The sequence below is a fragment of the Lupinus angustifolius genome, unplaced genomic scaffold (genome assembly GCF_001865875.1).
Source record: "Lupinus angustifolius cultivar Tanjil unplaced genomic scaffold, LupAngTanjil_v1.0 Scaffold_121_2, whole genome shotgun sequence".
Taxonomy (NCBI): Eukaryota; Viridiplantae; Streptophyta; class Magnoliopsida; order Fabales; family Fabaceae; genus Lupinus; species Lupinus angustifolius.
This window is the reverse complement of record NW_017725054.1, coordinates 51,088-75,116: the sequence shown is the minus strand read 5'-3', so window position 1 is coordinate 75,116 and position 24,029 is coordinate 51,088. Positions and strand designations below refer to the sequence as shown.

The window sequence follows — 24,029 nt, the reverse complement described above, 5'->3', positions numbered from 1 at the left end:
GTTTCCTATGTCTATCATACATGAATGGAAAAAATCCTCGGATAAAAATTCTTGTTATTTTAGGTTTAAGCCTGACGAGAATAATATTCTACAACCAGCAATTCATTTATTTTCAAACCAACCCATTTACTATCTATTATTTGATTGACTAATCCTTTATATTGGAATGGATGAAGAGTCAAATGGGCTGGCAACTCGTCACGAGGGGCTGAATCAAGATCATTTTGAATCAAAGCTCTAGATTTTGGTTCATCCTTCGTTGTAATGATATCTTGGGGTTTACAGCGATAACTTGGTATATTAACCATACGACCATTAACTAAAACATGTCTATGGTTAACTAATTGGCGGGCTTGAGGAATAGTCGAAACCATACCCAATCGAAAAAGTATGTTGTCCAAACGCATTTCAAGTAATTGTAGTAACACCTCACCTGTTGAACCCTTCGCTTTTCCGGCGATACGAACGTATTTAAGCAATTGTTGTTCTGTAAGACCATAATGAAAACGCAATTTTTGTTTTTCTTCTAAACGAATACGATATTGAGATTTTTTACTGGAGCGCGATTGGTTTCTAAGTTCGCTTCCGACTATAGCTGCGGGCCTTTTACTAGTTAGTCCTGGTAAAACTCCCAGACGGCGTATTTGTTTGAAACGAGGCCCTCTGTAACGTGACATAAAAACTCCTTTTGGAAATTAAAAATTTCAAAAATAGAAATTAAAACTAAACTAAATGATAAATCAAGGAAAATCTACTCAAATATTGTACTACAAAGAAGAATTAGATGAATATTATTAATATCCGAACCCTATTGTATATAGAAAATAAAAACGGGGAGGCGGTTCTTTTCGTGATTTGTTCTACAGAGATCCAACTTCAGTGCTGGTTTTCAGTGTTGCGGTCAATAAGGTAGCGATCATCAAAACACCAACACATAATACAGAAGGAGTTTGAACTTCAACAAAATATAATTTTCCTTATAAGATTTATGAGCTAATTTTGATTATATATAAATACATATGTATACATACATATATGAGTAGAAAATTGTTAAATTTATAATATCAAATAACTAAATAATATGTGAAATTGTGAACTTTTAATAGACTAAAGAGTTGATGGGTCAAATTTAACAATTCATAAATTAAAATAGAATTCAGTTTGAGTTGGAAAAAGATTTCATATCAAATTAACTTAAAGTTTTAAGTTGGGACAACTTTATCAAACCCGACATAGGTTCCACTCCATCCCTAATAATTATAAGATATTTTCTGAGTAGAAAATTACACGTCAAAATGGGTCATTATTTTTGCATTAATGGGCTCATTTGGATAGTTGACATATTCTAGGAACAAATTGTAAGACAAACAGTCTTCATGAAGCTTATACAAACTCTGAAGTTGGTAATGATTCTAATGGGTTTTCATTACACCTTACACTTACTTTGGAGGTTCAACCTCCTTTCAAGTAGGTAAAGGTTACCTTCAACTATCTTTTATAGGTTCAAATACAATAAAGTTATAAACTTTGGTTGTGATGATTTAGGTTATAAGGGTTCCCTTTGTTCTCCTACATATCAATGCCCTTTGCTTTCTTCTATTTTCTTGTAATTACTCTACAATTAATGATCATATTTGAGTAGAGTAGTATATTTGCGAGTTGATTTATGGAAGACTTGTAAACTCTTCTTTACAAATGTATTAACTTTTCCTTATTTTCCTTCCAAAAACCAACACACATACAACCCCTAGTGGAAAATTAGAAAAATATTATCTTTACAAGGTCCCATGGGTCAGCTATCGTTGGCAAACATGCTTGTTATCGAAATTTCCAATCAATAAACCGTTATACTAATGTTTTGCCATGATGTTCTCGTCCCCATCCAATCAAAGCTGGCCCATCTTTGACTAATTGGCACTAGCATACCCTTCCGTCTATAAAAAATGATCTCACTCCCTCATCTTCTTCTGGTAAGGAACGAATTCATTTTGGCTGCATGTTGACCCTCTCAACATGCTTTATAGGAATCAAACATTTAACATTTTAATGATAACTCAATAAGATCTTACACCACTAGACCAACACTTGTTGGTTTAGTCCATAAGTTTTGAATGGTTACTTGGTTATCAAATACACATGGAAGTATGTGACAGCCTATTATTGATTGAACTACTAATAGTGCCACTCTGTTTTGTTGTAACATTTTAAATCCTTCTTGCAGCTACATCATCTAATCCCCAATTCATTTCCGATTATTTCTCATATTTTTCACTGATTCTAAGGATTATAAATACATGATATTCATTTTCTTAGTTCTTTTCTTTCCTTTGAAACAATGCATGTGGAATGACCCACGCAAAATCAATAATTTAATTTAGACAAGTGTGTCTGCAGGACACAGGGGCATGCTTTCAGAGCCATGTCTTTGGAAAGCTTATTCATAGACCTAGGTTTCTAGTATGTTATCTTTTAATATAATAATGTTCCATATGTCAATTATTATCCCAATGATAAGAATGAGTATAAAATTATCAACTTTTCATCTTGTTGTTGGTTTGTCCTCATGCTCATAATAAGAGTGAATAGGATTTTACTATGTTGGTTAATGGGAAAAGTGTTATTACTAAGTTTCTTCTATTTTGGAAGATTATTTTAATCATCATCAGGTTTTCCTATTAGTTTATGAATTAGTTTTAATCTTAAATTGAATTTCCTTTGATTGTGAGGATTGTGTGTCATTTTTTGGACCCTATGTTGATAATTACAACAATAGTCATGTAGCTATTCGATCTGTAAATATTTTATCAATAAATATGTTATCAATAAATATGATTTATGATAAAACGAAATTACGGCAGCATTCAATCCGCCGACCCCAGCTAGTGTGTCATTTTTAGGCCTAGCATGGATAATTCTACATGCAAATGAAAGAAGTAATTGGAGAGGCTTTAAGCGCTGTAGGGGCATGTACTGTTTGTTAATTCCAAATGAAAGATTGAACTCAATAAGTTCAAATTTTGTGGTTTTGTTTAACAAGAAGTTCTCTCTGATGATCTAAAAGTGTTTCACTCATTAATATTGCATATTTTGCATATGCATAGCATTAAACACAGGTGGGAAGGAGTAGGCATTTTGCATTTTATCGCTAGAGTGAAACCTGGAAGAGACAATGTTATGATGACTCGAACTTTGTCGCAAAATCTTGATGTCATGTCTGTAAACCTGTTACATGCTGCAATTTGGATCCTTGGAAATTTTGATCCTTGTCTTTTGAAAGCATGCTTAAGTGTTGCAGTTTCCTTACCACCAGATTTTATAATATGATTGTTCAGAACCAAAGAAATAATTTTGTTCGCTTAGTTGATAGTTTGTACTGAATCTAGATTATTGGAAGTGCTGAGTAACATAGAGGTGGCAATTCAGAAAAATGAAGTATAGAAAGGCTATAAAGCAATATATTAATGTAATGATTTCACTTCATGATAAATTGTAACATAACTGTTTTATTTTTCTTCAATTGTCACTGGTTGCGCGAGTTATAGATGAGTTCATTTTCATCTAGTTGAATGTGACATCAATAGCCATCTAAACTCACCCAGTTTGGTATGATTCTGTAAGCTATAGCTTACAAGTTATGCATATATTGTGTTCAGCAAACTACATAACCAATGGAAATGTATCATGAAATAACTTTAAGTATATAAACAAAATCACAAAACTTGTTTCTTCCCACATAATGCATCACATTTATATATTTATAAGAATAAGAACTATGATAGGTGTCTGCATAAATCTCTTGCCAAGTAAAATTAAAGTTGTGGCCTATGGTTTCGGATGCTTAGGAGTTGGATGAGTTGTAACTCCATGGTAATCTGTATGATAGACAAGATCATGGGCACTGTAACTGTAACTGTTGCCGTTATACTCTACAGTCATTGAATCTTCCTTTGCAGGGATACTTTCCATTTCTTCATCTGCAACCTGCATTTTATACTGCCATGTTCTAGGAATCATCAGAAACAATAAGAAAAGAGGTACACTTCTGAGTATTATTAGCAAAGGGGAATGGGAAATTTGTAGATGAAAATTTGGTTTATGCCTTCTATGAATATGTTACATCTGGTGTTTTAAATTGCACTCTGCAACCGCAATTAGGCCAGACATTGCGGTTTCAGAAGTTTCTGCAATATCATTCTGACTTTGTGATTGCATGGCCACATTTTCTAGCAATTGCGATAAATACAACCTAACATTAACGGCCATCGTAATTTAAAACGTTAGTTGCTTCTATTTCTAATCTTACCATTCTGCTATTATCTTCCTCAAGTAATCAATTGGATATAAACATACCTGGGTATTGTGATACTTGTTCTCATGTGCAGGGGCTAACATGCTTAACTTTCGAGCTGGCATAACATGTAGAGAATAGCCTACGTGTTGGGTGAGAAAATATGAAGTAAATATAAGAAGGCAGAGACAATATATAAGGAAGATTGAAGAAGTCATCATGTGATCAATATGAAAAATAAGGTTTTGCTACTCTCAAGGTAAGTCATTTGATTACTTGAAACATTATATAGAAAGAGCATGGAAGAAGAAAGTGATGGGAAGAGAGAGAATGCAATTATTGATTAAGGAGCTAGGAAACATGTTTCAACCTATGTGGCCATGGTTCTGTTGCTTGTGTTGGAGTATCCTCTTTATCTCTCATGATACATTAACAGTGAAATGAAAGAGGTCTATTCTTCTCATGGTAGTACATAGCAGGTGAACTAAGAAAAAAGAACAGACATCTAATGTCGTAGATCATGTCTCAATTATTGTCCCACGCCAATGAAAATATGCAATGTTAGTTAAAAACATTTATTATTTTTTTGTTTTAGCTTCATTGTCATTGATACGAGCTGGACAGACTCTAGACAACAAATTTTTGTTCAGTTTATTTAACGTGCACGGCTGGTGCCAAATGAAACCACACTTCTACATCAGCAACACAAGTTTTGTCCTCATCAATAAATATTGGTTGAGATATGTGACCCTTTGGCTGTGTTATATTGTTGTGACTTGTGATCTCTTACTCTCTCAATATCTTAGCACAATTGTTGGCATCTTAAGACACTTGTTGACTTCTGTAATTTCATCTTGGCATACCTTCTCAACTCAGAATCTTCCATCCTTTCAATTATTGCATATCTCTTTGTAGTTATATACCTTCATTTCATTTTTTCAGTAGGGTTACTAATGAGTATCTCACAACCAATATACAAATTCTGAATTGCTGACTTGCAATTCAATTTTACGTAGAAAAGGAAACTTTGTTTTGACAATTTGCTGTAGTTTCATTAAAAGCAACTTTTAACAAAGAACCAAATTAACCCAAGTGGTCTAGCCAATAAATTATTTATATCTTCGAGATTAACAGGAGTTTTGTGTATTGGACTGTCGTTTTTAATTAGGTATTCATACATTACCAATTCAAATCCAGCGTAATCTTCAATTTGCTTTATTTGTTAGTGACATGAGTAAATTTATAATTCTTTTATAAGTGTAAAAGTGTGAATCAAATGGGAAGAACTGAACCTATTTTGATCTCCTCCTTTCTAATTCATGGCATTTGATGACAATTTTTCCACTTTATCCTGTATGTAACCTACAATATAAGCAAAGTTCACTTTTTTAAGACAATTTCACGATTGAAAATGTGGCTTACCTAACAATTAACATGGTCTGGTGTGATAGTGGCAAAGTAACAAAAAAACAGAGCCCTCATAGCGATCTATTTTGCTTGAGCAAAAGTGCTAAACATTAATATCAGAAAAAAGGATACAAAAATCAGTAGCCGCATAAAATTATATAGTATATTATAAGATTACACCGGTATATTATAAGATTATATAGTATATCATGTGTCTAAAATAATTATACAGGTCATCAAGAACTAGTAATTATTAAATGACTATTGATAAACTTGCTTGAGTTTCTGAATTCTCTTTATGCTAATTATCCTTTCCAATATTATGATCATTACTCTATTCTAATTGCTATAGTGAAGGCAATGGCGTCTCTCCCAATTTGCTTTTGACGTAACAGATAGGAATAAGTTAGCGTGAGCATGGACCAAATAAGATTTTACCCTTACCCGATTATAAATGTTTGTTAGGTCTTTTTTTTTTGAATTCGAATTCGGCCCTAGATTCGAAATTAACCTGACTTTAATTGTCATTCAGGTTAGCATCTGAACCTGAATCCGACCCTTGCCCGATTAAATATAATGCATATTTCTTTTGGATAAAGTCTTCTCAACCTATGTATTACTTATTATTATGAATTTGTAATTTGACATATCAAATTATATATATATTGTTAATCATGTATGTACGATGGAGAAATTAGAGAATTAATGAAAATTTCAACAAAAAATATCATTATTATGTGCATAATTTAATAGAGAAATATATGAGTGAGCGATCATGAGATAAGACGGATCAGACTGGATCATGTTTTTCCCCACCAGCCCTAAATATTGACATAGTCTAATTATTAAACCCGAAATCGATTTAGACCCAATCCTATTTGAGTGCAATTATGATTAGGCCAAATCGAACGAGTGTTAGAGTTGGATCTTATTCACCCTAGAAATAAACGTTTTAGATACCTATCATCCTTGTGCATGAATGTTATTGCAAGTTACATATATAATCATCAACTCAAGTTAGAAGGTAGAACATAAAACAAATCAATCAATTAATATCGATAGATATAAAGATGCCTTTTTCAATATAATGTTACACTTAACATGTACAGCATCAGTTTCCCCATGCCTTAGGTAACATACTTACTATTCACTACCCTTTACTATGAGACGTTTCGTGAAAGTATTAAGCAAACAATTGATTATGGGAACGCTATATCTCCATCAGTCTTGTCTGGTCCAACCTCAATAATTAACAATTAACAGCGCCTAATTAATTAGCTGGCTCTCATAATTCACAATGTTTCTGTTGCTAAAATAGTAGTGTATATGCTAGGGTTTATGTCAAGTTGTCAACTAATCAGTTGCTATACATTAACTCAATTTTAATGCTAGTCTATTTCACTCAAGAAATTCTCTTCACTAAAATGGTCCCTTATTGACTCCTGCTCCAAACAAATTATACAAGGAACCTATGCCTCCCATCTAATATGGGAATTATTGCTAGGGGGAATTTTATGGATTTATGCGATGTAAAAAAATTTATAAGGTATTTGTATCATTAACTTCTAATAAAATGTGTGTTTCTTTTATTTAAGAGCTAATGATGATTAATATGTGAATTATGTGCTAAAAAATTCTTACAATGTTGATGTATAAATATTAAATTTTTAGCATTATTTAATATCTTTATTTATAGGAAGAAAATTATATGTGACCCGTAATCTTAAAAAATTTCTATCTAAAAAGAGAAGAAAACATATAAATGAGATATTTTTTAATATATTCTAGGGATATTTTTTAATATATTCTAGGGATATTTTTGTCCGTATAAAAATTTGTTTCTTTTCACTTTTCTATTAAACCACACACAAGTCGACAATGGCCTAATTATTTCATTATTTTTATTATCTTTTATTTTTCTCTAATTCCAATTAATACTTATTTTTCTTCTACCAAATTCTCCTGGTAAAAGAGTCAATATTGTTCAACCTAAGAATATTCACATCATAATGAAACTAGGCCATTGAAGAATGGCATACTAGGTTAACTAACCTCTCATAGTCCTATTAGTTTTTTTACTAAGCATTTGCTTTATATATGTTTCCATTTGTTTTAGTTTAATGATTACATGTTTTGGTCCAATTGTAACATTATTGGTATATGACAAATTTTAATCTTAAAAAACTTGTGTGGAGATGATGTAACATGTCATATTTTGATCCTATAATTTAGGACTAAATTTTAATTAAAATTATTTTTTTAATATTTACCATCATTTATTAATAATCTTTACTTATATATTTTTTGGTTTTTCAAAGATATCCTCGCACTGAAGGCGATCTTCTCCGAGTTAGGAATATCTACAGGTATGTGAGACTAACTCTCCCAGCGAGTATTTTTTCCATCCAGAAGACTTGAACTCGAGATATTGCTTAAGGGGAATCAAACATGTATCACTTGAACTAAGATCTGTTGATATCTTTACTTATATATGTTTCCATTCTTACTCCATACCTAATACAATACACTTGAAATAATTAACAAAAATAGAAACAAAAAAATGGTAGTCAAATGTTTAGCTGTAAATAAGTAAAGGTTGTGTTTTCCTAATGGGAGTCACAATCTAACGCATGCTTTTACTCCTGCCCTCATTATTTATACATTGCATTTAATCTTGGTCTCTCGTCATTATAGTACTAGTGTAACTGAAATTATTAATATAGTAATGTTACATGTAAATCCAAGTTTAACACTAAACCTTCTACATCTTTCTTTTTTTAATAAATTAGATTATCACAAGTTTCATACTTCTTATCTCTTTATAAGAAAAGGGGAAGGTATAAGATCATTGGAGTTGAACCTGGATGTAAATATAATATTTTTGTTATTAAAACTCATAACATTCACAATTATAATGATTGGGATTGAATCTCTAAGATTAAGACCAAGCCCAACAATATAATCTGTATTAAATCCACCTCCTTCATAAAACCAAACTTTTCCATTTGACTATATTGCATACAACTTTGACCCTTTCTCTCTATTCCTCTCTCTCTCTCTCTCTCTCTCTCTCTCTGTTCTCATTGTCTACAATGGAAGATGATGATGAATGCATCACAGGACTATGTCTGGGACTGGGAATTGGAGGGTATGTGCCTAAGAAGGATGAGAAGCAAAGAGTGAAAAAGTCTGTGGAACTAGCCTTTGAACTTTGTCCAAAAGGAGAAGCCAATAACGTTAGTCATGATAACACCAAAGATAGGACCAGATCAACAAAGAAACTTAGGCTCACAAAGGAGCAATCAACCATGCTTGAGAGTACCTTCAAGCTACATAGCACTCTAAACCCAGTATTCATTCAAACCAATCCTTCTCTCATTTTTATCATTTTGTATATTTTCTACAATTATCCTTGATAATTTAATTTTGAGGAAGCTCATGCTGCATGCATGGTACTTTCTATGAGGCATGTGTGTAATACAATTATTTTTAACAACAACCCCATTTCTATACATTTGATATGAGGATCGGGGGAATTAAAATAATCTATACCCACTATTCTATGTATTTTTGTAACCCCATTTCTAAAAACAGTGACATAGAGTAATGTGTATAAAAGATTTATAGGACATAGGGATATACGTGATTTCTTTTTCTCTTCTAATATACTTAATGAGCTACCTTTTTTGGTGTATGTTTGATACTGAAATTCCAATATACTTCATCTAATTATCAAATCATGTTCCTTCATTGGGCTTAAATAGTTCCTGGCACGATGAACACATAGTCAGAGTTGCAGCTTTAGATAGTTGAATATATAATGGCGATGATCCAACTTCTAGTGCACGTAATTCATGCAGTTCCTTCTTCAATCTTTTGTTCTCATCGCTAAGATTTTGACACTTTTTTTTCAATAGTTCACAATCCACTTCTGTCTGCTTCAGCTTGGTCCTGCAAAGTTAATAAATATAATGTTTGAAACGGAGAATATATAATAAATATATGAAACTGTAAGTTATGTTTAGTATTGAAATAAAAGAACTCCACATGAAAAAGGAAAATTGATGAAGAAATAAGATCAAGAAATAAAAAAACATAATACCTTGCTCTTCTGTTCTGAAACCAAACCTCAATTTGTCTAGCCTTTAAGTTCAATTGGTCAGCAAGTGCTTGTTTCTTAGCCTGCATGTTGAACCAAAACCAACGTATATATACATAAAATCCTTTTACCTTGACGTAGAAATGGAAAGAACACAAATGATATATATATATATATATATATATATATATATCATTTGTGTTCTTTCCATTTCTACGTCAAGGTAAAAGGATTTTATGTATATATACGTTGGTTTTGGTTCAACATGCAGGCTAAGAAACAAGCACTTGCTGACCAATTGAACTTAAAGGCTAGACAAATTGAGGTTTGGTTTCAGAACAGAAGAGCAAGGTATTATGTTTTTTTATTTCTTGATCTTATTTCTTCATCAATTTTCCTTTTTCATGTGGAGTTCTTTTATTTCAATACTAAACATAACTTACAGTTTCATATATTTATTATATATTCTCCGTTTCAAACATTATATTTATTAACTTTGCAGGACCAAGCTGAAGCAGACAGAAGTGGATTGTGAACTATTGAAAAAAAAGTGTCAAAATCTTAGCGATGAGAACAAAAGATTGAAGAAGGAACTGCATGAATTACGTGCACTAGAAGTTGGATCATCGCCATTATATATTCAACTATCTAAAGCTGCAACTCTGACTATGTGTTCATCGTGCCAGGAACTATTTAAGCCCAATGAAGGAACATGATTTGATAATTAGATGAAGTATATTGGAATTTCAGTATCAAACATACACCAAAAAAGGTAGCTCATTAAGTATATTAGAAGAGAAAAAGAAATCACGTATATCCCTATGTCCTATAAATCTTTTATACACATTACTCTATGTCACTGTTTTTAGAAATGGGGTTACAAAAATACATAGAATAGTGGGTATAGATTATTTTAATTCCCCCGATCCTCATATCAAATGTATAGAAATGGGGTTGTTGTTCTTTTATTTATTGAACTCATCACATATTAATCAAACCTATTTAATTTCACTCAACATTTCTTTAGCTTTGTGCTTTTACCCTATGAATGAAGCTCAGTACGGATAAGGCTAAGGCATAATAAGTCCTTGAATGGTTGGAACTCAAAGAGGAAACAATTCCCAAACTAAGTCCACTGATTATTAGTAACGTGCTTTAAAAGGTTAGAATATTGAATATGAGCTAGATAGAATTTTCCTTTTATACTTGTCACCCATGATATATATGCATGTGAGAGACAAGTATTTTGCTTCAAAGTTCAAACCATGTCCATACACCATACCATACCATACCATCCATCATTCATTATTTATGCACCCAATCTAAATAAGTATCCATGTATAATGTATTAACATGGTGTCTCCACAAATATCGAATTTAAAGGAAAAAAGTTTATTTTTTAAAAAGAAAGGTAAAAGTTTATTAAAAAGAAAATGGCAAAAAAATATTTCTCTACTTATATATGACCTACTAGCAAACTCAGAGTTACTCACAATAAAACGATGTATTTTTCTTGAAGAGGGAGAGAAATGATCATTCGATATGACAAAAGTTAGTTCATGGTATCATTCTTTATCATTGATGTGTGGTAGCAAAGAAAGTCTTCTGAAATTTCAAGTATAATTTTCTCAATGGAGACTTTTGAATGCTTATGGTATACTTTTCGGTCTTTAGCATATAATTTATTTATTTTTAATTAAACAAAAAATATCCTTGCATGTTCATTGATAATAACTAATTTAATCCTTACATACAAGTACTCTCTCTCTCTCTCAAAGGTCCTATATTCAACTGACTTATATCTTTGTGGAAATACTATCTTGCTAGCTAATCGTGAGTATTCATAAGGCAGATATGCATGTCAAATTAGTTTTATATGCACCACCAATTCTTCATCTCTATGTGTGTGTCTTTTAGTTTGGTAATTAAACCAACCCACAAGCACGGTTGATAGAAAAATGAGCATATTTTTATCCCACAATTTGTGTTACTATATGTGTTATCGGTTATTATTGGTCAGAAAAATACTTAATAATTAAAGTTTTAATTTTAATATATTTTTTACCTAATAATAATTGACACAAACTGTGTAAGAACATATGTACATAAAAATGCATGGGAGTTGATAAATCCTAAGAGTCCGACACAGTATCCTAGTTTACAACTTCCAAGCAAACAGCCAATATTTATAGGAAAATGATATTTGTCCCAAAGAAATTCTATCTTCATATCTCTGACCAATAGTATTTTTTAAAATAATATAAAATATTAATTTATATTTTTATATTATTTTTTTCAATTAAATAATTTATTTTGATTAGTTTTGGTACATTATCAAGGAAACTAATAAATACAGAAGATCTTCCTCCATATTTCTAATCTTCAAAAATCATTAGAAATTGCAATGCGCTTATGATGGCATTTTACACAATACTTGGTGCAAAAAGATGAGTAATGGAGAAATTCTATAGCGTGTTTTAGGGGCGGCACCAAACGTGGATTTTGAACTATCCCACACACACTATCCAGTGCTCGAATCACGTTCAAGGGACCAATAATATTAGTTAATGGGATGATAAAGATGATACCTAAAGATTTGGATTTTAATTTATTCAACTTTTTTTTTTACAAAAAAGGACTTGAGTTCGATTGACACGACTGTATAAGTAATTTGTATGCTTTTGGTACATGTATTGATTTGTATGCTAGTGCTAATATACATTAAGAAAATGTCTCATAATTATGTAATGATTAATTTCAAGTTCCTATCAAAAAGATTAATTTCAAGTGCAAACAGATGAACATTATGTCACCTTTAACCCGAAAGATTAGCAAACGAACAAGGATCCTCTCCATTAATGGAGAGGCAAATGATTGTTTTGCTCATATTTTTAATGACAAAAAAGTAATTTTATGATACACAAAAGGGTAAAATTGTTGTTACATGTTGTGTATTAATGTATGTTACTTGCCTCTCCATTAATGGAGATGAGCCTTACTCTTAGCAAACGTTAGAATTTAGAAAGTCATAACTCACCATTAGTTGATTAATGTAGTCAAATATATTTTCAACTAAATTGTATATATTAGTAAAAGTAGTTAGTTTTTAAAAAAATATCAATATAAAATTATTATCTTAGTCTCATTTAATATTGTTTCTTAATTAAGGAGTTATGAGTTAGACTAATAGTTAAAGTGAATAATTAAATGAATAAAATAAAGGAAGTTGAAGATTGGAGCCTAACCATACAACTAGTACTAATATATTAACATTTCTTTATCAAAACAACTAATAGTCTTATTAAAAAAATAGAAATAGTTATAATATGGGAGATTGAAAAATATATTGCATGGAAAATTTAAAGTATCTTATAAAAAGAACAATAAAAAACTTATAAATAATATCTTATAATAAAGAATAAGAAGGTAAAATTTATGTAACTAATAACATTAATCTAATTATAGATTATTTATTCAAGACTCAAAAGACATAAAATTTTAATTATCTATACTACTTATAAAGCAAAAACATAAAATAACTAACTATTCATGGTGTAATTTAGGTGAAAATTAAATTGTAAATAATTGTTAATTATTATATTTATGGTTGGAAAACTAAAAGACTATGATGTGCTATTATACGCTACCAACCCTTCTTTTTTATACGTACCATTGATATGAGGTAAAGAATATCTATACTACTTATAAAGCAAAAACATAAAATAACTAACTATTCATGGTGTAATTTAGGGTTCCCTATTTTACCCTTACTATTTTCTATATTCTACCAAAAAACTATATACACAATGTTCCATTCATTCACATTATTACTTAGTTTTCAAAAACTATCATCTTTATTACTTTTTAACCACATTTTTATAGTACATTTTAAAACCTCCCATTTAAATTAATTTAAAAAAAAACTGCATGTTAGTTACTTTTTCAAAAATTACCACATTTAAAGAAATTGTTGCCTAAATTTTATAATTTGCAAGAATAATACATCTTTAGTTATTGTTCTTTCCACTACATTATTTTAGGATGGCATTTCTAAAAAAGACAAAGCAATGCACCAAAGGTGCTGCAAAAAATATAATGTTACTCACTACTATCATTTCTCATTTTATTCTCCATTATCTTCCTCTTCCAATTTTCAGGTATTTCTTTTTTCTTAAATAAGAGACTTAACAATAACTACATTTCATAGTAATACAATATATTCCATGAATGAATACAATAAATAAATGTTCGTCATTCTCTTTTATTTTGTACTTTATGTTAATCCAGGAAGTGGAGTTGTTGGAATAATACTCCTTGAATCAAAAGAGAAGGATGTTTCAACCAACACGGATGATGCATTGGCATTCCACTTTGGTGTTGTAATTGTTGGTATAACAAAAAAAATACTGAATTGTTTTTTTTTGTTGGGGCCACTTCAAAAGCTCACAAGTCCGGTGAGTCAACTAACTTTTTTATAATTGGTTCCAATTGAATCTTTACTCACCCACATTGATGTTAATTAGAACTTTGCAATCTTTAATAACTTAATTGCTAATTAATTCGTCTACATTTAAGAGTGGTAAATTTTATAATTTCATCTTATCGAATGATATTTTATTTTAGTTTTTAATATAACTCTTACATGCTTACTATTTATATTTGCTTCTTCTATGCAAAGTAAAGATGATCATATTTGTATGTGGTAACCAAATAACATATGTGATTTAGAAAGATAATTGGTAATTTAATTTATTTGGATTATTTTTTGGGTACATAACTTATTTGGAATATGAGTTTTCACCAAAAGATCATGTCTCATGTTTTCATTACTATTTTATGTTCCAATGAAAATTAAATTGTAAATAATTGTTAATTATTATATTTATGGTTGGAAAACTAAAAGACTATGATGTGCTATTATACGCTACCAACCCTTCTTTTTTATACGTACCATTGATATGAGGTAAAGAATAAATTGATTAAATATCTCATTAATACTTGATCAATGAGTGAGGATCAGTTAGATCAACTAATTTTGTTTCATGTAATAACTTTTCTAAGTGAAATGAGATTGAAACTTTTAATTTGTTTTTGTTTATTTTTAATTGATATATTTTAATTTATCTGTACAATACTTTATTGATTAGGACCTTAATAAAACATATAATTTTATACTAAATTATAAAACAAATTCAATAAGATCATTGTTTAATAGAGATTAATACTTCTATTAAACACATTCAATAAACCACATATCCGGTATAACCACTCAAGTACAAATATAAATATATAATTCCACTACTGTTGAATAGAGATTATTGCATTGATTGAATATAGATATCTAAGGTATATGTATAATTTCATAAAGGAAAATGACCTATAAAGATAATTGTAAGTGATTCAATTATTTAAATGTTCAATTTTTAAATAATAGAATTGAATAATTACCTCAATCAAACATGTTCAACTCCAAATTATAATATCTAACATAAATTATTATATTTGATATTTATAGCATATAAATTATACATTATAAACAATAGGAAATCGGGTTGACAGGCACGAGAGTGCCTATCAACATGCTAGTAAAGGATAAAGGGAAATAAATGGACAATAATTTAAAGAAAATTCTGAGTGGTTGCACTTTTTTTTTGTAGTGCCAAAAGAATAGATTGGAAGGATATAACAACATTTAATGAAAAACGCCAGAACTTGTTTTTGTTTGAATGAAATATATATGTTTTATTAGTGTAGAGATTTATACACAATTAATATATATATTTTTTTATCTTTTTCTTTAGGTGCAATCTAATTAAATATTTGACCGTCAGCAAGCTAATTTTTATAAATAATATGAGAGACGTATCTGTCCTTCTTTGCGAGCTTCTTATTTTGGTATGATTTATGTATGATACGGTATGCATATTTTCAAGGGTGGAGAAATCATTTCGTTTGCTTTTCGTATCTAACTTTTTGGGCACTTAAAAAGACCATTTTTCTATGCTCAAAATGTTCCCAATTTGATGATTGAGCACTTGCTACATTTTAATGGGAAAGAAAGAAACGGCTTTTCATGAAATCCCCCAAATGATTTTCATCATTAGATTGACTTTTCAACAAATAGACTAAAGAGAAAATTAGGAGTCCTAAGGCTGTGTCTTGAGTTTTGATTGAGAGAGAGAAAAATATTCTATCCTTCTTAAAAATATAATATAAATAGATATTGATGATATATAAATTGTATAAAATGTTTAATATTTATGTATAATAAGTGTAACGATTTACAGACATTTAATATATCACTCATCATTTATTTATATTACTTTTATTTAAAAGTTAATCATATTAAAAATAAATGATGGATGATAAAATGATAGTTAAAAAATTATTATACTTGTTGTACATACATCTTTGACTCTTAATTAAATATATTGATATCTCAACTCAATTTAGTTTTAAAAAAGAAAAAAAAAATATGGATCACATTATAAGAATTTTAAATATTGTCAATACATTATTCACCATTCATTTTCAATTTTCATTCGTTCTTAAATAAAATAATACTAATGAATAATGAATGGTATATTTACTACCATTCATTTTCAATCTTCATTAATTCTTAAACAAAATAATATATACTAATAATAATGATGTATTGTGTATATAAATCTTTATCCTAAAAGACATAAATATTACACTTATCCAAAATAATATACCACTTAATATTTAAATTCATCTTAAACAAGCATTATAGTCTTATACGATGAGGGTAACAAAGTTTTCTTTTAATAAGAGGCTATTAACAGTTTAACACTTTATATTATGATTATTAATAGAGTAAAAATGTGCAATTTTGAGTGTCAAGCATCAACAAGCTCATTTTTCATTTAAAAGAATCTATATTATTGGAGTGTATCATTTTAGCTATGTAATTTATTATTATTTTTACTTTCTTTATATTTTCAACATTATAATTGATATATAATAATATTGATGTCATCTTTCGATTCGATATTGTTTAGCTTCATATAATTCAAAAAATACAAGTTTTCTAAACCTCTTGTTCATATCCCTCATCTCCATCTAACATAAGGATTCAACGTGATTTTAAGTTGGCCATTGATACACAAATAACAATTTAGGGGGCAAATATTTATTCTAATTAAAAGCATGTAAAGTTTTGCATTATATACATGATTATTTTTTTAGAAAATGATGACTAATTGATCGCCAAAACGTTGAACAGTGATTCTTCCAGCGTGATTATGTGAGGGACCCCTTTTCCCATTTGGCAAGATTTTTCATAGCTTGGAGTTCAAGGTATACAAGCCACCTTTCTCTTATAAATAGTAGTCAAACGTAAATTCAATTTTGATTCTCAACCTTTTCTATTATTTGTTAAATCATTATATGAATCAACAATGTATTTTTCCAAATTATATAACTAAGTGTGTCTTTGGTACCCCTAACAATGAGTTTATAAGCTAATTAATCAACAAACATTATTTCTTCTAATACAATATCAAGATTGGCTAGTAAGTGACCACCTTCCAAATTTAGATTTATCATCTAATCTTGTAAACAATCTTATTAATTAGTTAGCTTTCTGATAATAGTTTATAAGTGTTAAAGTAACTTAAAAATTAATGTGTCATAGCCTGAAACAGTTATAGGTGATGACTTTCATATTTTATTTTTGTACATGATAGTTTTCTTACACGCTATCAAAATAGGGTCCAAGTAAAGAAAGATAAGGTTATAAAATTGTCGATATTGAAGGGGGACCAAAGTAAAGAGTCTAGGCAATGGTCACAAATGATTTGGTAATCTCTTTCATCAATCTCCACCAACTCGGTTGCATTGCAATTGAATAATACCACCCTATGTTTATATGTTTGAAAGACGATATTTCCTTCATGGAAAATGGAAATGAACGTTCGTACTCGTACCATGTGTGAAAGATTATCTTTTTTCAAAAGTTCCACTAGTCAAACTTAATCGATCACCAGAGAAGCAAGTCCTTTAAAACAAAATGAAAAAACAATGTGATTGTGATATTTCTACCCTTAAATATAATAATATAATTTCTATCTTCAAAAGTAAGAATACGATCCTAATTGAGATTTCAATACAGTTGGTTGAAACATTGGACTCAATTGAACTGTTTTTTCCTTCCAATAATTATAACAACCCCTATAATTCTACGACAACTCTGGCTATAATTCAACCATGTTAAAGAAGTTTTAAACCACTTCACTTTTACATAAACATGTAAAATTCATAAAAAAAATAAATAAATACATTTGATCGTTCTCAAATATGCATGCTCTTATGCATGGAAGGTACATAACATTACTATTTTTGTATGCACTTGATTTGTGTTACAAAGTACACTTTTCATTGCTCTAAATAACCTTGACAATGTGTAGGGGACAGCAAAGACCTCTACATTGTACATTCCAAGGGTTCTCTGCTCTCTATTTCATTCTTTCCCGCACAAAAAGTAAAATCCTAAAAAACGGATATCATTTAAGTTAACTCCTTGAATTCGTTTGTTGTAAAACCAGAGTGGCATAAATTAGTTCATTCCATGCATCAGGAACACCAGGAAGACACCAATGGCTGCAATCCTGCTTCCTTGTCGAGATTTTCTTTCCGCCCATTGTATTCTTTCCAAACACCGATGGATGCCCATCCTTGCGGAAATTGGTCAGCCTTGTCACATTTAATAACTTCACTGGAACCCTCATTCCCTGGATAACTTCATTCACTATCTCCATTTTCAAAGGATAGCTATCGAGGATGGACCCATTAAAAACTGGTTCAGTTTCACCTTTACATGACCCACCTGAGTCCCAATCTCCACCTCTGTAAAAGATTCAGGACCAACATTTGAAATAAGCAATTGGTGAAGCTACAATAGCAAAGTAGTTCCTTTTACTTCTTCTTTAGTTGGCAGTGATAGTGAATTAGTATGAGCATTAGTAAGTTGAATTAATGAGGTCTTGATTTCAATTGCATGATCCACAATACAAATAAATTGGAAATGAAAGTATGCAAGAATTTCATGCCACCTAAAATCTTAAAAGTGTCAATACCTGAAATGGGCAGATGAATATCCACGATAGTACACAAGCTGTTTCTTTGGATTTATATTATTATCTATCCATTTTCCCCAGGTCTTTATAGCCCTTCTGTATGCCTCAACAGCATCAAATTTTGGATATACATGATCACCTTCTTTATAATAATTTACCCTGCACAAACCAGACACTAACTTTTTTGCTATCTAGTTTCTTTTTTAAACAAAAACTAATATTTTCACTTTTATTTATTTTTAACAGACAACTTATTAAACAAACCAACTCATAGCACGAATAAAAAGCAAATGTAACAAAAAGAGGACAAACAAAAAAGTAACAAGATAATTTAGGTAAATGCTAAACAGTCTGAATAATCTTTTTACAAATCATGCATTCCAAAATTATATTAAGTCCATCAAGACATGTTTGGTTGTGCTGTTAAATGATTGGTCCATAACCCATTTGTCAAAATTTGTATGGTAAAGTCGTACTAAATAGCAATGTTAAGTTACATATAAAAGTACAATTTTGACAATGACTCCTCTAAGACTTAAGAAGAGTGACCATCCTGCAGATTATGTTTCTTTACCAAGCCTTTAAAACACCAAAAGATACAAATGTACAATCTTTCCTAATACCAGAGTAAGATATTGTAGTATATACCAAAATTTCCCCTTGCCAAAAGATGTTACAAAAATAAGTCAATTTTCTGTGCAGCAAACGTTTGCATGAATTCTTTAACCAAGTTGGCATTCAATAAACATGGAGGAGAAAACAAATACACATAGAGCCAATTTCCGAAATTTAATGAAAATAAAATTTAAAGGCATGTATCAATCAAGATGCAGTATAATTGCATACTAACCCTCGAGCAGTTTTTCCATGAGTCCACCAGTGCCCAGTGTTAAAGACAAGAATGTCAGCCTTCTTCCAACGGCCAGAAGTCTTGTCAATCCGATCTATTGACAATGTAGGATTTGAGCTCCCTTGTGCATTAGTGCGTACTCCTTCCCTTACTAGGAAATGAGATCTCACAAATATCACTGAACAATTATAGTCCTGCCGAAGTGCTTCAAAAACTTAGCATAGTGAACTGCTCTGTCTGCTCACATGATTTTAACAGGAAAATGATGCAGCCCAGCAAGCCTGATCACTTAGTATACATTTTATATTTCACATAATTATCCTAGTAAGGTACATTAGACGATGTTCTGAGTGCAAACACAACAGAGAATTTAAATGTACTTTTAAGTTCTAACTTCGAAGAGAGATGAGTTCATTTTCTAGCAGAGGGCAAGAAACAACAGCACTAGCTGGATTAACACTTGCCAACAACTTTCATCTACCCAACCAGATTTTGAAGTTTGCAGAGAGAAATTTATGAAGGAAAAATTAGTAGTTGAGTAGAAAAGGTTTTTTTTCTACGAGAAAAAATAAATAAAGCAAGTCATGTAATTAGTACTTCGAAGTCACAATAATTGAAGTATGAAAGGAAGATAAAGTTTACCTCAAAGTTAAAAACATAATAGCCTCTTCCTTTTGTTATTTTGTATCCATGTATCTCATACATTTTGCTCTTATTCTGCAGGCCTTCACGGAGTATGCACAAAATAGACTCAAATTGGTTACGGTTCATAGAATCTCCTACCAGCATCAGTCTTTTACCTTGCAGCTTTACCAAGAAGTCTGTGGCATTAAACCTACGAGTAACATGTGAAAGAAGTGAATGACGAACAAACGAATAGTTTTAATGTTCCAGTAAATTAAGGGTTGCCTAGTGCATGAGGGCTCCTATCTAGTGGGGGTCTGGGGATGGTAGATGTACGCTAATGCTCCAGTAAACTACTAAAACAGAAATAAGAGAAGCAAAGGATAGCTGTTTGGAAAACACTCTCAACTATACGCAATTAACTGTTATGTCATGGTAGAGTGAAGGAGATTCCTTCTTTCAACAGCAAATCAAAGGTTGAACAGTTGACAAGAAAAAATTGATATACCCGATAAAAGGTCGTATTATCCAAGCAATGTTACATAGAGCACAGAGAAAAGTTAAAAGTAACCAATTCTAGTGTCATCATACCTTGCTCAACTGGGTTGGTTTTTGGCACTTCTCTTCACTATAATCAATCTCTGTATTTTTACTTTTATTTTAAATATGTGCATTTGTGGTACTTCAATATATTAACACAATCATTCTGCAATCAAACTCTATATCAGAATAAAAGGTGGCATGCTAACAACCAAGTGCAGTGTTCACCTCTCACGTAGCTAGCAAGATTAAAATTGAACAACCAAAAATAGTAACTGAATAAGATTGAGCAGAAGAAGTTGAGCTTGATGAGAAACACCAATGAGGAAGCACCTATATTTTGTCTCCACTCTCCAGTAACGCCATTTAAGCATTTACGGTATCTTCAGAATTTGGGATACGATGACATGGAAAGAAAGCGTCACATTCCATTCCAGTGGTTCTGCTCCAAATTGAAGGTGAAAGAATCTTGGGGTTTGAGGGGGAATGTTTCATTTCATCCAATTAATGAAGCAACTCCCAAAAAATTAAACATCATTTTAACTCTTTCCATTCCATTCACCCCCTCTATTTCATCCATCCAAACATACTATTAGGCTTTTTGTCCCATTGTTTGGTAGCATTTTAAAAGTGAAAGAAAAGATGTAGGAGAGATACAATTTCTATTGATCCTGTCATTTTCTTATCCTTCTAGTTTTGGATGGAAAGCTAAGGAAGGAAATGTGAGGAAAATAAATCTTTTGAGTCCCACCAAACAAAGGAAGTTAAATCCCCTTCATTTCTCTTGGTAGATGCCAAATAAGGGAAGAGATACTCTTCTATTACTCTCTTCATTTCTATTTTTTTTCTAAAATGATATTTTCCTTTTTCCCAAATTAAGCAAAGTTACTTAAATTCAGTTTATCAAAATTGAACAAGCTAAGACATATTAATTATAACTTTATTGCATGATGTAAACAAATAAACCATAAAATACGACAATGCATTAGTTACTAATTGAAGCCTTCCAAAGAAGGAAAAGAATATAAAAGTAAAAAATTGCGTTGGTGTGACATAAAACAAATGAAAATGAAAACAGATAGATATAGATATATACCGGGGAAGGTCGCAGCCATGGGGTTTCCAGCGCCATTTGGTGTAGTTATCATCGATCCTTCCATTGATTTGACAATCGTATGCTTCATCAACGTAAGGGCAAGAACCAGGTCGATAAATTGGATAATTTTGTTCATCTCGAACCCATGTCCCCGTGTACAAATCACAATCTAATTGCTTCAATGGTGCTTCGTCAACAACCGTTTCTTCATTATCATCATTATCAGAAGAAGAAGAAGAAGATGAAGATTCCTTTGGAGATTCCTTTGGAGATTCTTCATCACTCAGTTGCAGAGTTGATTCGGTTTCGTTGAGTGAAAGTGAGTTAAACTCTTGTATTGGAGGTTGTTGAGTTAGGTTAGTAGTGTGATTATGAATAACGGTTTCGGAAGAGGAATGGTTAGAGGGAGAGGAGAGAGAAAGAGGGGGAGGAGAGAGAAAGAGATCTGTGTAGAAGGAGAGAGAAGGTTGGAGAAGAGTGGATCTGGTGAAGATGAATGTGCATAGAATTAACAATGAGAAGAAGAAGAGAGCGGGAACAGTGTATCGCTTCTTCTGAGAAGATGGAAATGGAAATGCCATTCTAGATGTGGGAAATGCTCACACGCCATGTTCATCACAGAGCCATTGACATTTTTAGCACAACTGGGTTAAAAAATACTGTTATCCCAAAATAAATACGACTTATTAATTTCATGAAAATCCAATGAATTGTATTTTATTCATTAATTAAAAGATTAGATTTTTATAAAATATAGATTAATTTTTTTAACTTAATTTTCAAATAACATATGATTGCATAATAGTAGTTCATTTATGGTTAAACAATGTTTTCCATATTATTGCTATATTTTCCTGAAACTAATTAATACAGTCTTTCTTTATTAAGAAATTTGTTTAAAACCATCTTCTATCAGCTATTGACGTTTATAATTGTCTAATTAATTAATTTTATCAAACACTTTAGAATTAATAATCTAGCTTAGGAGTTATTATCAGTTTTTAGTTCTTTGTTTCCTCACCTTCACCGAGTGCAAAATTCATAAAATGATATATGCACTACCAATAAAGTGTTGGTCTAATAGTGTAAAGCTCTGCTATATTTCACAATGAGCAAAAGGTCAATGATTCGATCCCTAGAAGCGACATTTGTTAAAAAAGACAACCACGCACCTCAAAACAGGTTATTTAAATGTCTACTTTCTAAATAAAACAATATATATATCAAACACATGACAAACATGTTCAACTCTATCATATTTACAATAGATTTGTTAAATCACCAACGACTTCAGGTACATTCAACCTTAACTAATTCTAATATTATAGAATAACATACGAGTAATGATATTTTATGCAAATTGTCCATTTTTTAAATACAAATAAAAAATGGATTCTCTAAACAAATTGCAAAAGTTATGAAAAAAATGTAAAATTAGCAATAATTGAGAAAGAAAATTTACCATTATACTCAAACCTTGTGTTCTAAACTAGTGAACCATAACCAAAAACCTAGAACACTCGTGTAACTTTACAACAAATAAAGATCACACTATTACTAAAGAGATAAATAAATAAGCTAAAATAAGATAACAATTTACCTTATGCTTAAAGAGAAAACTCAAAAATCGATAACTTGCTTGCAGAGAGAAACTAAAAACAAAAGAGAAAAAAAAATATAACTCATCGTGAAGAAGAAAAGTAAGAGAAATAATAAACTCAGTGATATGTTTATTATTGTGTAAATTTTTGTTTTTAAATTTGAAAAGATTTTTGCTCACTAAAACAAGCGTTTAAGAGCGTTTATTGAAAAAATGTTGTTAAATATATGAAATATGACATTTAACAGCGCTTTCTCCAATAAACGATGTTAAAAATAACACCTTTAACGACGCTAACTGAAGAAGTGCGGTTAAATACATGAACGTATCCTTAACGATGTTTGCTTCGATAAGCATTTTTAAAGATAACATCTTTAACGTTGTTTACTTCCCTAAGTGTTGCTAATGATAACACGTTTAACATTGC

The 24,029-nt window shown here is 30.7% G+C and overlaps 4 protein-coding genes across 6 annotated transcripts; 1 reads left to right on the top strand and 3 right to left on the bottom strand.

Moving 5' to 3' along the window:
* Positions 1-3,662: 3,662 nt before the first annotated feature.
* Positions 3,663-4,693, bottom strand: LOC109339933. Of its 2 annotated transcripts, none has more exons than XM_019577479.1 (2): positions 4,351-4,693; positions 3,663-3,993 (listed from the first exon to the last, which is right to left on the bottom strand). In XM_019577479.1, the coding sequence occupies exons 1-2, from the start codon at positions 4,507-4,509 to the stop codon at positions 3,823-3,825; spliced, it is 330 nt and encodes a 109-aa protein (XP_019433024.1). In that variant the 5' UTR covers positions 4,510-4,693; the 3' UTR covers positions 3,663-3,822. The 2 variants fall into 2 exon arrangements, with proteins under 2 accessions (XP_019433024.1, XP_019433025.1); XM_019577480.1 differs by having other exon boundaries at positions 3,663-3,981; positions 4,351-4,668.
* A 3,934-nt stretch (positions 4,694-8,627) lies between these two features.
* LOC109339930 (homeobox-leucine zipper protein HAT22-like) lies at positions 8,628-10,804 on the top strand. Its single transcript, XM_019577474.1, has 3 exons — positions 8,628-9,045; positions 10,066-10,145; positions 10,297-10,804. The coding sequence occupies exons 1-3, from the start codon at positions 8,788-8,790 to the stop codon at positions 10,508-10,510; spliced, it is 552 nt and encodes a 183-aa protein (XP_019433019.1). The 5' UTR covers positions 8,628-8,787; the 3' UTR covers positions 10,511-10,804.
* On the bottom strand, positions 9,196-9,911 carry LOC109339931 (homeobox-leucine zipper protein HAT22-like). The gene is made up of 2 exons (XM_019577475.1): positions 9,798-9,911; positions 9,196-9,646 (listed from the first exon to the last, which is right to left on the bottom strand). Exons 1-2 carry the CDS (start codon positions 9,881-9,883, stop codon positions 9,433-9,435), a joined length of 300 nt encoding a protein of 99 aa, XP_019433020.1. The 5' UTR covers positions 9,884-9,911; the 3' UTR covers positions 9,196-9,432.
* Positions 10,805-18,055: 7,251 nt separating the features above from the next.
* On the bottom strand, positions 18,056-22,652 carry LOC109339936 (protein trichome birefringence-like 5). Of its 2 annotated transcripts, XM_019577484.1 has the most exons (6): positions 22,263-22,652; positions 22,003-22,232; positions 20,385-20,577; positions 19,743-19,936; positions 18,893-19,051; positions 18,056-18,662 (listed from the first exon to the last, which is right to left on the bottom strand). In XM_019577484.1, exons 1-6 carry the CDS (start codon positions 22,581-22,583, stop codon positions 18,329-18,331), a joined length of 1,431 nt encoding a protein of 476 aa, XP_019433029.1. In that variant the 5' UTR covers positions 22,584-22,652; the 3' UTR covers positions 18,056-18,328. The 2 variants fall into 2 exon arrangements, with proteins under 2 accessions (XP_019433029.1, XP_019433028.1); XM_019577483.1 differs by having other exon boundaries at positions 22,003-22,652.
* Between the last annotated feature and the right edge of the window lie 1,377 nt (positions 22,653-24,029).

What these genes read in the sequence shown, in the direction of transcription:
- LOC109339933 (XM_019577479.1), bottom strand. Translation starts at nt 4,509, where the DNA reads ATGATGACTTCTTCAATCTTCCTTATATATTGTCTCTGCCTTCTTATA. An exon ending in ACAAGTATCACAATACCCAG is followed by an intron (nt 3,994 to 4,350) that starts GTATGTTTATAT and finishes AGAACATGGCAG; the next exon opens with TATAAAATGCAGGTTGCAGA.
- LOC109339930 (XM_019577474.1), top strand. Translation starts at nt 8,788, where the DNA reads ATGGAAGATGATGATGAATGCATCACAGGACTATGTCTGGGACTGGGA. An exon ending in TACATAGCACTCTAAACCCA is followed by an intron (nt 9,046 to 10,065) that starts GTATTCATTCAA and finishes TTCAACATGCAG; the next exon opens with GCTAAGAAACAAGCACTTGC. An exon ending in TTTCAGAACAGAAGAGCAAG is followed by an intron (nt 10,146 to 10,296) that starts GTATTATGTTTT and finishes TTAACTTTGCAG; the next exon opens with GACCAAGCTGAAGCAGACAG.
- LOC109339931 (XM_019577475.1), bottom strand. Translation starts at nt 9,883, where the DNA reads ATGCAGGCTAAGAAACAAGCACTTGCTGACCAATTGAACTTAAAGGCT. An exon ending in TTTCAGAACAGAAGAGCAAG is followed by an intron (nt 9,647 to 9,797) that starts GTATTATGTTTT and finishes TTAACTTTGCAG; the next exon opens with GACCAAGCTGAAGCAGACAG.
- LOC109339936 (XM_019577483.1), bottom strand. Translation starts at nt 22,583, where the DNA reads ATGGCATTTCCATTTCCATCTTCTCAGAAGAAGCGATACACTGTTCCC. An exon ending in CATGGCTGCGACCTTCCCCG is followed by an intron (nt 20,578 to 22,002) that starts GTATATATCTAT and finishes TGTTACTCGTAG; the next exon opens with GTTTAATGCCACAGACTTCT. An exon ending in CATGGAAAAACTGCTCGAGG is followed by an intron (nt 19,052 to 19,742) that starts GTTAGTATGCAA and finishes TGGTTTGTGCAG; the next exon opens with GGTAAATTATTATAAAGAAG.